At 55.6% G+C, this 14426-nt stretch overlaps 2 protein-coding genes across 2 annotated transcripts in view; both read left to right on the top strand.

The window, feature by feature from the left end:
• Positions 1-3540, top strand: part of SH3BP1 (SH3 domain binding protein 1) — a 30175-nt gene extending 26635 nt beyond the window's left edge. Inside the window, exons 19-20 of the mRNA XM_029912799.1 lie at positions 778-1437; positions 2431-3540. Coding sequence (XP_029768659.1) covers positions 778-1437; positions 2431-2756 — 986 coding nt within the window. The 3' untranslated portion in view covers positions 2757-3540. The remainder of the gene's footprint in view (positions 1-777; positions 1438-2430) is intronic.
• A 9691-nt stretch (positions 3541-13231) lies between these two features.
• The window catches only part of LGALS1 (galectin 1), a 5045-nt gene continuing 3850 nt past the window's right edge, over positions 13232-14426 (top strand). Inside the window, exon 1 of the mRNA XM_026657589.1 lies at positions 13232-13336. Coding sequence (XP_026513374.1) covers positions 13328-13336 — 9 coding nt within the window. The 5' untranslated portion in view covers positions 13232-13327. The remainder of the gene's footprint in view (positions 13337-14426) is intronic.

The raw sequence follows: 14426 nt of genomic DNA, 5'->3' as shown, positions 1-14426 counted from the left end.
GGGGTAATAGGAGCCTATATAAGAAAAAGACCCAAAATCGGGACTGTCCCTATAAAATCGGGACATCTGGTCATCCTACTCCCGCTTCGGCTCCGCTGTCAGCCTGCCAATCACCTTCTTTTGCCCCGCCTCTCTATTTTCTCGGGTATTATTAAATTAAACAGGCCTGTGGGTCTGTCACTCTCTTAGCCCCACCCCATTCAATTTTACGAGCACCTCATTGGCCGCTCGGTCACTGAAAGCCCCACCGGTAGCTGTCGTTTCACCCATTCGCCACCTGCTGAGCATTTTACAATATTTGATAGGCTAATGAGTCTGTCAATCTTTACTGCCCACGCCTTCTCGTTTATTTCCTGCTATTTGAGAGGCTAATGTAGCCGCCATTTTTGTTTTGCCCGCCTCCCTACAGCTTTCTCCCCCTGTAATAGACTGGGGGCTGGGGGTTTTCCGGCTTCTCGTTCAGAGCGGCGTGTGGACGGACGCTGATTGGCTCTGAACACCTATCAATTCTTCCCTATCTTCCCTCTCATTGGTCCTCGAGGAAACTCAAACACAATCCCTCCTTGCGGTCTCTGAGTCGCTTTTTCCCTCGCATGGGCGTGGTTAATTCTCCCTGCCCATCAAACCTGTCCGCACTAGTGATTGGACGCTGAGGCCTCGCCCCCGATTGCGGTAGGGCTATCGCATTTATCCGTCACGCTTCCCCCACCTCCCGCGGTGATTGGACGGCACTGTCCAGCCCCTGCCAGGTGGGCGGGCCGCGGGCCTGCCCATCAGGCCGAGTGCGCGCGCTGATAGGTGGCGGCGCTTCGCCTCGCGGTGAGGTCATTCCCGCGGGAGAAAGCGGCATGGCGGCCTGCAGGCGGCTGAGCGGGGCGAGCGCGCGGGAGGTGCTGGGCCCGGCGCGGGGGCTGCTGTTCGATTGTGACGGGGTGCTGTGGACCGGCGAGCGGGCGGTGCCCGGCGCGCCCGAGCTGCTGGAGCGGCTGAGCCGCAGCGGGAAGGCCACGTTCTTCGTCAGCAACAACAGCCGGCGCTCGGTCTCCGAGCTGCAGCAGCGCTTCAGCCGCCTGGGCTTCCGCGGCGTGCGGGCCGAGCAGGTCTTCAGCTCCGCGCTCTGCTCCGCGCTCTACCTGCGCCAGCGGCTGCTGGGGGCCGGCGACGACGCCTGCCCCGGGCCCGGCCGGGTCTTCGTGCTGGGCGGGGAGGGGCTGCGCGGGGAGCTGCGGGAGGCCGGGCTGCGCCTGGCCGGGGAGGGCGGCCCGGCCGGCGGGAAGGACGAGCCGCCGGTGCGCGCCGTGCTGGTCGGCTACGATGATCAGTTCACCTTCGCTAAGCTGTCCGAGGCCTGCGGCTACCTGCGCGACCCACAGTGCCTACTGGTGGCCACCGACCCCGACCCCTGGCACCTGCTCAGCGACGGGCAGTGCACCCCGGGTGAGAGGCCCGGGGGCTGCGATCTCCAGTTGGGGGGTCTGTGGGTCCCCCCGCTGCGGCCTCCAGGCGCCTAGAGACTCAGGCCTGCCCCCTGCTGGGTCTGGGGACCCCCCTGCCTGGGTGCTGCTGCTTCTCTTGTCACACTGAAGCTGCTGGGCTGAGCCCCAGGGTGTTCCCTGGGCAGATGCAGCTCTGGCAGTTGCCCTGATCGCTGGGGCTAGCCCTGTGGGCCAGAAGGGAGTCGGATGGCTCAGTCCCTTCCTGAGAGTGACAGCCAAGGAGGCTTGGTATCTATGGTGATGGGGCCATGTTACAAAAAAACACCTATCCCACTAGAAACTGCACCAAGAGCTTTAATTCATTTCCTGTAGCCAGACTGGGCTTAGGGTGACCAGACAGCAAGTGTGAAAAATCAGGACGGGGTGGGGGGTAATAGGAGCCTATATAAGAAAAAGCTCCAAAAATTGGGACTGTCCCTATAAAATGGGGACATCTGGTCACCCTAACTGGGCCAGGGACCTATATGTGAGAGGTGCCATGCCCCATCCCTAGTAGCCCCTTCAGATGGTGATGACTGACACTGGTTCTCTCTCTTTATCTAGAAAAGATGCATCTAATCCTTAAACTTCACTGAACCACCAGTGGTGGTTATTTGTTATGGGGGCAGTGCCTAGAAGTGCCATTCATGAGCCAAGACCCCATGGTGCTCGGTGGTGCACAAACCCACAATAAAAAGATGGTGCCTGCCTCTGACAATAAGGGCCTATCTCAAATAAGAGGTACAGTGCTACCCCTCAAACTCTGGGTATAAAGTGCACTGAACCTCAAAGAGGCAGGCAGGAGACCTTTGAATTCCACTGACTGGCAGGGATGCTAACTCCCTGTCTGTCCTGGGTTAACAAGCGTTTGTTCTGAGTTTCTCCCTCCTGGCTGAGCCCCATAGTAGCTAAAATCTCATATTGATTTGTGAATGCCTGTTTCTCTCCTTCCCAGGGACAGGGAGTCTCATGGCTGCAGTGGAAACAGCCTCAGGGCGCAAGGCGGTGGTGGTGGGGAAGCCGAACACGTATATGTTCGACTGCATTGTAGAGCGCTTTGGTGTGGACCCTTCCAGCACCCTCATGGTGGGCGATCGGCTGGAGACAGATATCCTGTTCGGCAAGAACTGTGGGCTTGCCACGGTCCTGACCCTGACTGGTGTGTCCCGCCTGGAGGAGGCACAGGCCTACATGGCCAGCGAGAGCCCTGCTGCAAAGGACCTGGTGCCCAACTACTATGTGGACAGCATTGCAGACTTGATAGCAGGCCTGGATGAGTAGGGGGTGGGGTGGAGTGGAGTGTGGGGGGGTTCCCAATCCCAGTCCAGATTTCCACCCATTCCCATTCTTCTCTCCCTTCTTTCTCAATTCCCGGCTCTACCCAGTCCATTATTTATGCATTTATTTTGCAGGGGGGCAGGGTGTGAGTAGTTGTCTTTCCTCCTTTATCCTGCCAAGAACAAAACTTGCCTGATAGAATCCTTCCCCTTCAGTTAAACCTGCTACCACTGACTCTAAAGGAGAACTGGAAGCCTTGTGTTAAAAGCAGGGCGGGGGCATGTGCAAGCCAAACCAGTGTCTGTTTGCTCCCCAGTGGGGTGAGGGCAGGCTGTCTTATTTTTCTTTTGTATATAACCAGTGGCGGCCTTTACTGCTATGCCCTCCACTCTCTGTGGAAGAAAGTGTAGGGAAAAGGCTCTTCTGGCCAGACCAGTGAAGTGTATCAGTAACGAACTGTGTAGCTTTTGCCTGTGTCTGATGGGTTGTGATCCCACTACTACAGTGGGAAAGGGATCTGTGTCCATACCTCACTGCTATTGTGTGGCTGTGCACGAGATAGCGTTGGTATTGTCAGTGCTGTGAACGTGCCACAGCCCCGGAAATCATTCCTTGCTGCTTTGTCTTTTTACAATTTTATTTATGAATTAACTTATTTATGGAAGTGTTTGTATAAATTATTGCTGATTGGCTGTGCCGGGGGTGGGGACGGTGCCTTTGGGCCCCACTCACTGCTTCTGTCCCATATTGTTGTGGTTCTTTGACACTCGCCATTTTTCAGTATATAATAAAGTGCGAGCGTGAGCTGGAATTGGCCTCCTTCATTCCCCCATCTCTGGTGGGCGGAGGGGTGGTAGGGAGAGAAACACGACAAATGTAGGACTGAAATTAGGAGGTCTTAGTCAAGTTTCTAGGGGGCAGGAGTTGTTGGTCCTTCCCCCTTTAAGGACTGAGTGGATTATGCAGCGGGAACCCCTTTCTCGCTCTGAGACATGGGCGGGGGGGGCATATTGGAAGCTTATGCTTCTGCTGCCTGGCATGATGAAGGCCTCTGGTTGGTGGGGCTATCTGGCACCTTTAATAGCACTGCACCCACGCATGCTAGGTGTCTGAATTAGGCTTGGTTGGCTTGCATCTGAGGGTGGCTACAAGAATACAACCCAAGCTCAGTGGATTGGCCATGTGATTCCACTGCCTCTTTCCTTCCCACTCTGGAGAAAGAGCGATGTCTTGGCCACAGATCTTCAGGGCTCTGGCTGAGGAAGCATGACTCTGCCTCACATGCGTGGATGCTGTGCCAGCTGCTAGTCAAATGGTTTTGTACCTTTCAGGCATCTGTAGCAACTCATCACGGTCTCCCAAATTGCTCCCGGCTCTTGTGCGCTGAGAGCTAAGATGAATGGAGCATGACTCTGAAGCAGTGCTTCTCAACCTATTTACCATTGTGGGCCGCATGTGCAGCTCTCTCTGTTACGTGGGCTGCATCCACACTATATATATTACCTGTATGGCCCTGAGAATGTCACATGGGCTGCAGTTGTGTGCTGATTGGGCTGCCTGCGGATTGAGAACCACTGCTCTGAAGCACTGATCTCTCTCAAGGAAAGCCTTAAAGCACCTTTTGAATAAAGCTTTTAACATTTTATGCTTCTCATCCACTCTAAATCTCAAACACTGGAGAGGACATGAAGTGTGAACCTCCATCTCTCCCCTCGAGGGGAGGTGGCCTCTTCAGCATTGTCATAGGATGCCCTGTGTGCTGCACCTCTTCAGTGGATAAACAAGTGTCCGGCATTTAGCCTGCACTCTGCGTTCTTGTAAATGAGAGGGGCAAGGTTGCTGCTAGCAGCAAAGGGAAGGAGGAAACGCAAGGAGTGTAAAGGGAGTGGCTGAAACCCCTGGAGCTACTGATGTCTCCCTCCCCTGCAGTGACAGGGGTGCCTTGCTCCCAGGTGTGAATATGGCCATTGCCTGTGGTTGCTGGACCACCAGCATATCCCATGGCTTTACCGCTACTTTTGATTCACTAAGCAGCCTCTTGCTGTGCAGCTTTTACGCTAAGGATTCTGGGTCAGCGCTTGGGCTGCTGAGGTGATGGGCTAGAGCCAGGCAGGCTGGTGATGCCTTGCACCACTCTTCCAGGGCTCATCACATCTGCTGCACAGTCAGCTACAGTAGGAGGACTTTCCAGTTACCCATCCCCAGGCATTGGCAGCAGCATTGTTGATGCCTTTAGGGACCTGCATTCAGCTTCAGGGCAGGGACATGTATGGTGGGGAAGGAGGAGATGAGGAATGAAGTAAAGGTTCTCCCAGCAGCATTCAACCCTCAGATTTGGTGCTTGTTTCTCTGACACCATCTTTCTGTACACAATAAGGGTGACTGTGTCCGACCTTGGTCTCCTATTCTGCCATCGCAGGGGTTTCCACAGGGACAGTTATGTGGGCACATGGAGGATTTACATTTCAGAAGTGACATGAGCTGACAGCTTTGGTGTAGTTCAGAGGTAGGCAAACTACGGCCCGCAGGCCACATCCTGCCTGCGGGACCGTCCTGCCCGGCCCCTGGCCCCGGAGGCTAGCCCCAGCCCCTCCCCGCAGCCTCAGCTTGCTTGCTCTGCCGCTGGTGCAATGCTCTGGGCGGCGGGGCTGTGAGCTTCTGGGGCAGTGCCTGACCCAGTCTCTGTGCTGTGTGGTGGCGTTGGTGTGGCTGGCTCCAGCCGTGCAGGGCAGCTGTAGTGCCGCCAGCCACCGGTGCTCCAGGCAGCGCGGTAAGGGGGCATGGGGCGGGGGGGTTAGATAGAGGACAGGGGAGTTTGGGGTGGTGGTCAGGGGGTGGGGGTGTGGATAGGGGTTGGGGGGGAATGGGGTTGAATGGGGGCAGGGGTCCTGGGGGGGCAGTCAGGAAAGAGGGGGGGTTGGATGGGGCGGCAGGGTATTGGATGGGGCAGCAGGGGTTTCGGGGGCAGTCGGGACAGGGAGAAGGGGTGGTTGGATGGGGTGGGGGTCTGGGGGCGGTTAGGGGACAGGGAACAGGGGTGTGTGGATGGGGCAGGGGTCCCGGGGGGCTGTCAGGGAACAGGGGGGGTTGGATGGGGCAGAAGTCCCGGGGGCAGAGGTGGGGGCCGGGCCACGACCCCCTCCCCTAACCGGCCCTCCATACGATTTACGAAACCCGATGTGGCCCTCAGGCCAAAAGGTTTGCCCACCCTTGTGCTACAAGAATAAAAGTGAGGGAAAGAAATGTCCTCTCCCTCTGTTTCCTTTCTGCTGAGCCTGACCTCCAGGGGAACACTAGTGTGAGCGGGGTTTGTGTGTCTCCTTATGAACTGGCCTAAGATCCCCATCTCATTACCCTAGTCCAGTAACTGTACCACACTGCTACCCATAGCAGCTGCACACCTTGCAGCAATGCGCTTGATGATGTTACTGCCAGCTGTCACGCAGGCTGATTTCCCTCCGCCTCTCTTCCTTTCCCCAGGGGGAAGTTGCGGGTGGATTTAAAATAACCCATTCTATTAGTCTGAGCTGTGCATGAGGGTGATGAAAGGCAGGGTTAAAGCAGCAATGCACTTTCTGTTTGGAGGGGAAAGGGCAGAGGCTTGTGGTGAATGCATTAGCCTTGCTAACACCACTCCCCCCTCCTCTCTCCACAACTATCCCCGTGTGAACACAGGAGATAGCAGGAGGATACTGCCTGACGTATCCTCTGCATGGAGAGCCAAAGTACAGGGTACATGTGACCAAAGGACCCAATCTCTTATCCATCTTCCCATGCCCCAGCCCTTGGAGACTTGATGCAACTCCCTCAGGGCCTCATCCACCCTGCTTCTTCAGTTGGCCAAAGGAGGGTTTGTCAGTGGAAAGCCACAGGAGGCTCCCCACTCTGCATGCACAGCTCCCACTGAGCCAGGGGAGCAAACTGGGTTCTTTCACACCGAGCCCCTTTGGGGCCACAGCAAGAGGATGCTTTGCAGATTGCAAACATCAGATACCTCATCTCAACAACAGTGGTCACAACCACCAGATTTGTGTTTCAAGAATCCCCTCCCTCCTTCAACAGTGGAAAGGCTGCAATGGCCCTGGCCACACCATCCCCATTACTGCAGACCAGCAGAGGGCAGCATGACGCATTGTGTTCCCAGCCTGCTAGTCTTCCCCTGCACTGGAACAAGGCAAGCATCCTACACACACCACCCCCTCGGGTCTGGAACCACCCTTCAGGAAGAGCAAAGAGACCCTTCTCTCTAGGGCACTGGTGGTAGCTTCGGTACTAAGTCTACCAAGAAGAGGACTGCTTAGCACCAAGGAGTACCAGTCCTACTAGCAACTACACCAGGGGCGGACAAACTTTTTGGCCTGAGGGCCGCATTGGGTTTTGTAAATTGTATGGAGGGCCAGTTAGGGGAGGGGGCCGTGGCCCAGCCCCCACCTCCTATCTGCCCACCCCCCAGGACTCCTGCCCTATCCAACCCCCCCTGTTCCCTGATGGACCCCCTGGAACCCCTGCCCCATCCACACACCCCTGTCCCCTGACCTCCCCCGGACCCCTGCCCCCCTATCCAGCCACCTCTTCTCCCTGTCCTCTGACTGCCCCCGAAACCCCTGCCCCTGACTACCCCCTGCCACCCCATCCAACCCCCCCTCCCTGACTGCCCCCCAGAACCCCTGCCCCTATTCAACCCCCTGTTCCCCCCCAACTGCCCTGACCCCATCCACACCCCCGCCCCATGACCACCACCCCGAACTCCCCTGCCCTTTATTCAACCCCCCCGCTCCCTGCCCCCTTACCACACTGCCTGGAGCACCGGTGGCTGGCGGCGCTACAGCCGCACTGCCCGGCTGGAGCCAGGCCACGCCGCTGCCACCGCACAGCACAGAGCACCAGGTCAGGCCGGGCTCTGCAGCTGCGCTGCCTCAGGAGCTCACAGCCCCGCTGCCCAGAGCATTGCGCTGCCGGCGGAGCTGAGGCTGCGGGGGAGAGGGAACAGCGGGGGTGGGGCCGGGGGCTAGCCTCCCAGGCCAGGAACTCGGGGGCCGGGCAGGACGGTGCTGCAGGCTGGATGTGGCCGACAGTCCCACGGGCCGTCGTTTGCCCACCTCTGGGCTATGCGGTAGGGGCCTCAATTTTCTCTACGGTGCTGGTGGGGTCTATACATGCAGAGGGTCATGCAGCATCGTTTGCAGTAATGCATGCAGACGGCGCACACACATACCTGCACTCAACTGAAGCATCTGGGGAGCAAAATCCAGCCTGTGTTGCATTAAGCCATGGGCATGTACAGGAGAATGAGCTGGGGGATTCTAATCCAATACTCGCCCCTAGAAGCCCATGAGGTGGGGCGGGGGGTATACATGAAGGATCTCAGTCACTGAGACTGCAATGAGCTGTGGCCATTTTAGCGAGACTTGTGCCCTTTAGTAGGTACTAAGGTCCAGATCCTCAAAGGTAGGAGATTCCATGTGAAATCAGTGTGTTAGGCACCTAAATACCTTTGAGGGTCTGGGCCTAACAGGCCCCCTCATTGGCAGCATCCGCCACAAAGCCAACAGCAGCATGGGCCATGAAGGGTGAACTCCCTGCTAGTCCAGATGGATGGTTCCTCCAGAACAGGAGTGAAGCACCTTGGCTGGCGGAGGACGGTGTGTGTGGGAAGCTTGCACTGCCACTACCTGTTCTGTGTGTTAACAGAGCCGTCCAGGCAGTCGTGCTGACAGTCTGGCAAGTTTCGTAAGCGCTGAGATCAATGTAGGAGGCTGAGAATCCAGGGTTGATGTGCATTTGCCAAGCTATGCACAAGGGTGGCTAGGAGAGTGCAATCCAGCAAGAGGGTGGGGCCACCTCCTCCCGCTGGGGGTTGTGCTGTCTCCTCTCATTCTGGAGTACCCAGAACACCCTGGCCCCAGGCATGGAGCACTTTCCACTGCTAAAGGAAAGCCAAATGTAGTGTTTATGACAACTGCTGCTGCCTAAAAGATGTTTCAGATGTTTTCAAATTGCAAAGCATCCTCTCGCTGGGGAAGGTGCCTCAAGACAGGCTCTGCTGGACCAGACCCATCTCTCTGTTCTTGCTCAGTGAGAAGGAGCTGGGGTGAGGGGTATGGCAGGGAGAAACCTTGCCTCACTTCCCAGCGACAAGCCCTCCTGAGGGAGCTGTGTCGAGCTTGTCTGTGTGGTTGCAGGAGCATGTGGCAATGGGGTAAAGAAGGGGTCCTGTGGCTGCCCTCACCCCTTGCGGCGGTGTCCTTTGTGGAGAATGAATTAGGAAGTGCAGCTTTCCCTCTCTTGCTGCATCACATTTGCCTCTTTTGTTGTTTGCACTGGACTAGTTGTGGGACCTGATGCACAACCTCCGTTGTCAAGCTGTCGGTGGTCTCAGTCCGCCTCCAAAGGGTGGCTATGCCACGTAAACCCCATTCACCGGCTAAGGCCAAGATCTGCCAAAGTTATTTGTGATTCTGGGTACCTAACTAGGGACCTGTGGCACCTTAGCAGGGCCTGATTTGCAGAGGCTGAGTGCTCAGCACTTTCTGAAAATCACATCCCCTAAAGTTGTCTCAAGTTGGGTTCCTCTTAACCAAGGCACGCAAAATCGCTAGTCACCTTTGGAAATCTTGGCCCACTTGCCTCCCTTGGCGACAGTCTGAGCAGAAACGCTAAAGGTGGCTGGAGCTCAAGTGAATTCCCCATTCTAGCCTGTACGTGTCCCCTACAGTGGGGTTGCCAAGGGGTGATCTATGTGGGAAGCCAGCAGTTCTGCTGTTTGTCCTGTGCATAGAGAGGACTCTCAAGTCCCCCGGACCACTGAACTGGTGCCTCTTGCCAAGGCCGAGCTCACTATGGAGCCCAGTGTGGGGATGGGGCAGACCTGCCAAAAGCAAGTTGGGGATCTGAGAATACAGCTGGTGGGGACAGGGCAATCACTGCATCCAGCTGGGCCTCTTGCCATCTCCTCCCGCTGCCTGGCAACAGGGTCGCCCTGCCCACAGGTGCTGGGGACTTTCCACTGCTGCAGGAGGCTTCTTCACCCTGCAAATGTAGCTGCTTTGCCACCCAGTGGTCACGTGACTTATCAGCTATTGTTGATCTTAAAAGCATCCTGCAGCTGCTAGAGACTGCACGGAAATTAGATGACATGAGATAAGGCCCCAGTTTGCTGTTCTGTGTTGGTGCATTTACCCATCTCTTTCCAATGATGCACTCGCACGCTCACCCTTGACTTAACTGAGGCAGATGCAGGGCTGCATTCAGCTTTTATCAGCTTAGAACAGCTCTGTCTATGGGGGATCGTACGGTTGTGTTCACCCCTTTACTCCCGTGAGGTGCCGCTGCCATTCTCCATCTGTCTGTACATATTGAAGTGCAACCCTGAGCTGGCATTGGCCTTCTTTGGCTCCACGGGTTCAGCTGCTAGGAATGGAGAACTTCAGCTATCAGGGCGGCAATGAGCTGCAATGTTCACGTCCAAGGGAGATTGGTCCAGTGGTCGGCCCCCTTGTCTACATTCCTACCTCCAAAGCCCAGGGCAGAATGGAGCACAGAGGGGGAACTCCCGGCTCATCCCAAAGGCCGTTCCTTCGCAGCAGGGCTGAGGCACATGGGCAGGGTGGTGTGCAGGGGAAGCTTGCACTGGCCCTATTTGTTGTGTGTGTATACAGCAGCCCAGGCACTAGGGCAGCACCTTTTACAAGTGCTGAGCTCAATTTAGACCCCTGAGAATGCAGGGCTGGGGTGGGTTTGCCAAGCGATTAGAGAATACGGCCTCCCGAGGAGTAGGCAGCGTCACCCACTGGTCTCTCCCAGGTGTCGAGTGGTCTCCCACACTTTGGTAACCAGGGCAGCCTGGCCATTGGCACTGAGGACAAGCCCTCACTGAAGAAGAGGTGGGACACTTCACACCACAACAGTGGTGGTTGTGACAACATCTGGGCAGATAGTTTTTCAGCATCTTTCAATCTGCATACTACATCCAAAGGGAGTGAAGGGCCCCATGCTGTTCTTCTGGGTTGGGGGTGCTGTGCAGGCAGATCGGGAGTGGCAAGGCTTAGCAACACGTCCCAGGAACACCCTCCCTCTGGCTGATGAAAGGAAGGGTGACATGCAGCCCTCCTTGCCAGACGGAGAGTCCTCCATGGGGGTGGGTGAGAGGGGTAAATCCAAGGAACCCTTTCAAGAACAAGCAAATGGGCATGGCTGAGACATTGGGGAACTAGATGGGGTTTGACTAGATGCCTGTAGGGAGGGGCAGGAGGCACATGCAATGTATCTAATGTCCAGGAACCTGAGTGCAGCTATTTCTTGTACAGCCTCCCCCCCATCAGCCCTGCCAGGCGCCTTCCAGGAAAGAGCAGGGCAAAATCCAGCTGTTGAGCAGCTGGGCCCTGACATTTACATCTGTAAACGGAGGTTTTAGAGCTGTGGAGAAAATGAGACACAAATCAGTCCCCTGCCCGCGGGAAGTGCCGTCTCCCAGAAGAGGTGCATTTTCAAGAGCGTGTTGTCATCCGCTCTGCCTTGGGAGTGGGAAGGGAGCTCTGCCCAGTGCTGGCTGGGAAGGGCAATGGCACACCCTCTGCTCTCCCAAACACACTGGTCCCAGGCCAGCCCTGGGGGGACACCCTGGAGTCAAGGCGATCACTGAGGAGGCCTGTCTTTTTCTTACACTATGGCAATGCGTGTGTAGCTTGGCATGCTCGTACAGCCTCACTGAATTGGGCCCATTCTTTCCCCAGCCACACTGGGGAACTCATGCCTCTCTCTTTCATTCTCTGGTAACACTGTTTCTATTATTGAGTCTGGCTGATTGTGTCCATGGCATAGAGTCAACCAGGCTCTCCTGCAGCTGCTAATTCAATTTCTATGGGCAGTCATATTCGGATGAGTCACCCCAGGGAGATGCAGCCAGGGACTGATTTTTATCACAGGCATCTGCTGAAAGCTCTGCCATTTGACTCGGTGAGTTTGGGGGGGGTCAGCAAAGAGGAGCCTGCGACTGAATATAAAAGGCAAGAGCATTCCCACCCTTTTGACCCAGGAGTAGCTGATTCTTTCGGGGCTGGGAGTGTCTATTGCCCTGCAGCATGTCCGAGGTCCCCCTGCCCTCCCAAGCACCTACACATGTGCAGATCTCTGCCAATGCACCACAGCCCTGACCTGCAGCACCCCCACATCTTTGCCAAGGTGCCTCTCTCCTGCACTACAATACCTCCTGCTGTACCAATCCTGCCCTGCACCACACCACAGCTCTGCCCATGCGCCCGATTCCTGACCTGCAGCCCCTCCTGCTATCCCAGTCCTGAGTTCTCCTTCCCAGCTCTGCTGATGATCCTCTGTCCTGAATCGTACTATCAAGGAATTAAATGGACTCTAGAGTTAGTTTTACCCTTGTGGGGGGATGGGAGCCCCACACAGTAAATGGGGGCATGAAGGGCCTCTCAGAGAACAAGCGCATGTGCATTTTGGAGCCTCTCAGCCTGCCTTGTGATTTAGAAACAAAAAAAAAAGACAAGCAAAGCCGTAAGCCACAAGAGGCAGAGGCTTGGCCCACTGCCTGGATTCACTCTGTTCTTTAGATTTAATTATAGTTGAGCCGTTTTGCAATGAAGTAACTTTTTCCAGAGCAACCCTTTCACTCCACAATGAATCACCCTCACATGGACCGAACCCGATGTGGTAAATAACATGCAGAACCTATGGGAATGGTCCATTGTGACTGGGCACAATGCTCCCCCCACTGTCTACTCAGGGGTGGATTTGAAATTCAGGACAGATCTGTACAAGCACTGGGTGCCCCAGAAAGCTTCACCCACCTCACCCCAGAATGGTTGTGGGCATGCACCATGCGGGACAGCTGAGTTGGAGTCACTTGCCTCCCAGCTGTTCCGCCTCTCTGCCCTGAGTGACTTGACAGGGGGCTCTATGGATCTGGGATGTATCAGGTGGTGGGCTGGCTAGTAGTTGGGTGTGCACTGGCGGCCACAATGTCAGGAGCTGAGAATGGAGTTCAGATCCCAAGAATCCTGTCCTAATCCTCTCTGGATAGGCAGAGAAGCTCCCGTTCCATTTTGCATGGACCACTTCCAGTTCCCCATGCACCACTTTGGCTCTGGTGCTTCTAGCCACCCTAGGCTGTCTGGAATGAAGGGTCTAGCCCTGCCCCACCCCACTCTGCCAATTCTCATTCAGTTTAACGGTTTGGGATTTTTTTCTTTGAAAATCTTGGATTTTTGTTTAAAACACTCTCATCCTAAAACTATTTTCCATTGGCTCTGTGGCCACTGGAGCAGGATCTGACTCCAATGACTGGCTGGCTGCTTGGGGAAGGTGGGGTTTAGCATCCAGGGGTTGGGGAGAAAGCTCTGCCTTGATAGCTTTTGGGAGGGTGTGACCTATCTTCAAAATTCCACCCCCCCCCCCATTGCTATTTCTGATTGGCTGAAGGGAGGGGTGACTCAGGGGGTGACTCATCAGCTGCCCAACTATTTAAGGGCATGGGAGCAGTACAGCCCTTACCCACATCTGTCTGTTAGATCTCAGCAGCTGGAGGGAGAGCTAAAAAAAAAAGCAGCACCATCATGTCTAGTGTGAGTGAATGGGGAGGCTTGTGCTTGGGGTGTTGGCTGCAGGAATAGAGGGGTGAAATCAGTGGTGGGTTGGAAAGGGTGACTGCTGCTTGCAAGCTGGAGGGAGTTGGGGGGGGGCTTTGCTGAGGGTTGTCTGTGCTGCCTAGAAGGGATGAAAGGGTGGTGTGATCTGAAGTGGGCTGAGCTGTCCCCTTTTAATGTCCTGTAATCCATGAGAAGAGTGGGGCAGTGAGGTTTTACAAGAACTGATCTCTGATGAGAGCAGTGGGGTCTGTCTCTGCTCCCCAGGAAGGCTCTTCTCTGCTCCTTTCATGGGGGAAGTTGGGTTTTTGGGGTGGGGTTTTTTGGGTGGGGAATAGTTTGCAGTTGCTTCAATGCCTAGATGACTCTTCCTCTAGTGACTTCCCCCTTTCCTACCCACAGATGGGATACTGTTGTAACAGCAGCTGGCTCTTTCTGAACATCCTATGCCCAGAATACCTTGCCCCACTACTTGTACTTGCTTGTGGCATGAAGCTGTCAGAAAGTTCTTGATTTTTTTTTTTTTAACTGCTTTCAAAGGCATCTGCTGGGGAGTGAAGGGACCAGCAGGGTGGAGTTGCAACAGGGAGTGGCTGCAAGGGAGTTGCTTGAAGGTGCTAATACCAGAGGGGTTGTTGTACCTACTGGTCTTCCCCCTCCTACCTTAGGGGGAATGACTAGGAAATACCCACTCTCTCTCCTTTCTCTTCCCTAGAGTGGTGGGAGGAGGAATAACTTTAGCCAGTGCAGCCCAGATGCATAGATTGTGCCCAGGGACTCTGTTCCAGCTAGTTGGTATTGTTTGCTCATTGGCTGCTGGGGGCAGAGAGGGGTGTGGGGCTGGGACCCTGGGTATGTTGGAAGCTGCAAAATGAGTCCACAGCTAGGAGGCTGGGCCTGGGAGTGCGTGAAATGCCTGAGCCACGGTGAAAGTGCCTTGCAGTCCTAATCTGAACCCTGTGGCACCATGTGGTTCTGGAATGGGTGTGGGCATGACTCTCTCCTGCCAGGGCCGGCTCTGGCTTTTTTGCCGCCCTAGGCAAAAAAGCCAGCGGCCGCCCCCCCCCCC

The sequence above is a fragment of the Terrapene carolina genome, unplaced genomic scaffold (genome assembly GCF_002925995.2).
Source record: "Terrapene carolina triunguis isolate 2854851 unplaced genomic scaffold, T_m_triunguis-2.0 Scaffold247, whole genome shotgun sequence".
NCBI classification, from domain to species: Eukaryota; Metazoa; Chordata; order Testudines; family Emydidae; genus Terrapene; species Terrapene triunguis.
Note: the sequence above shows the minus strand (reverse complement) of the source record. Positions and strands in the feature narration are given on the sequence as shown.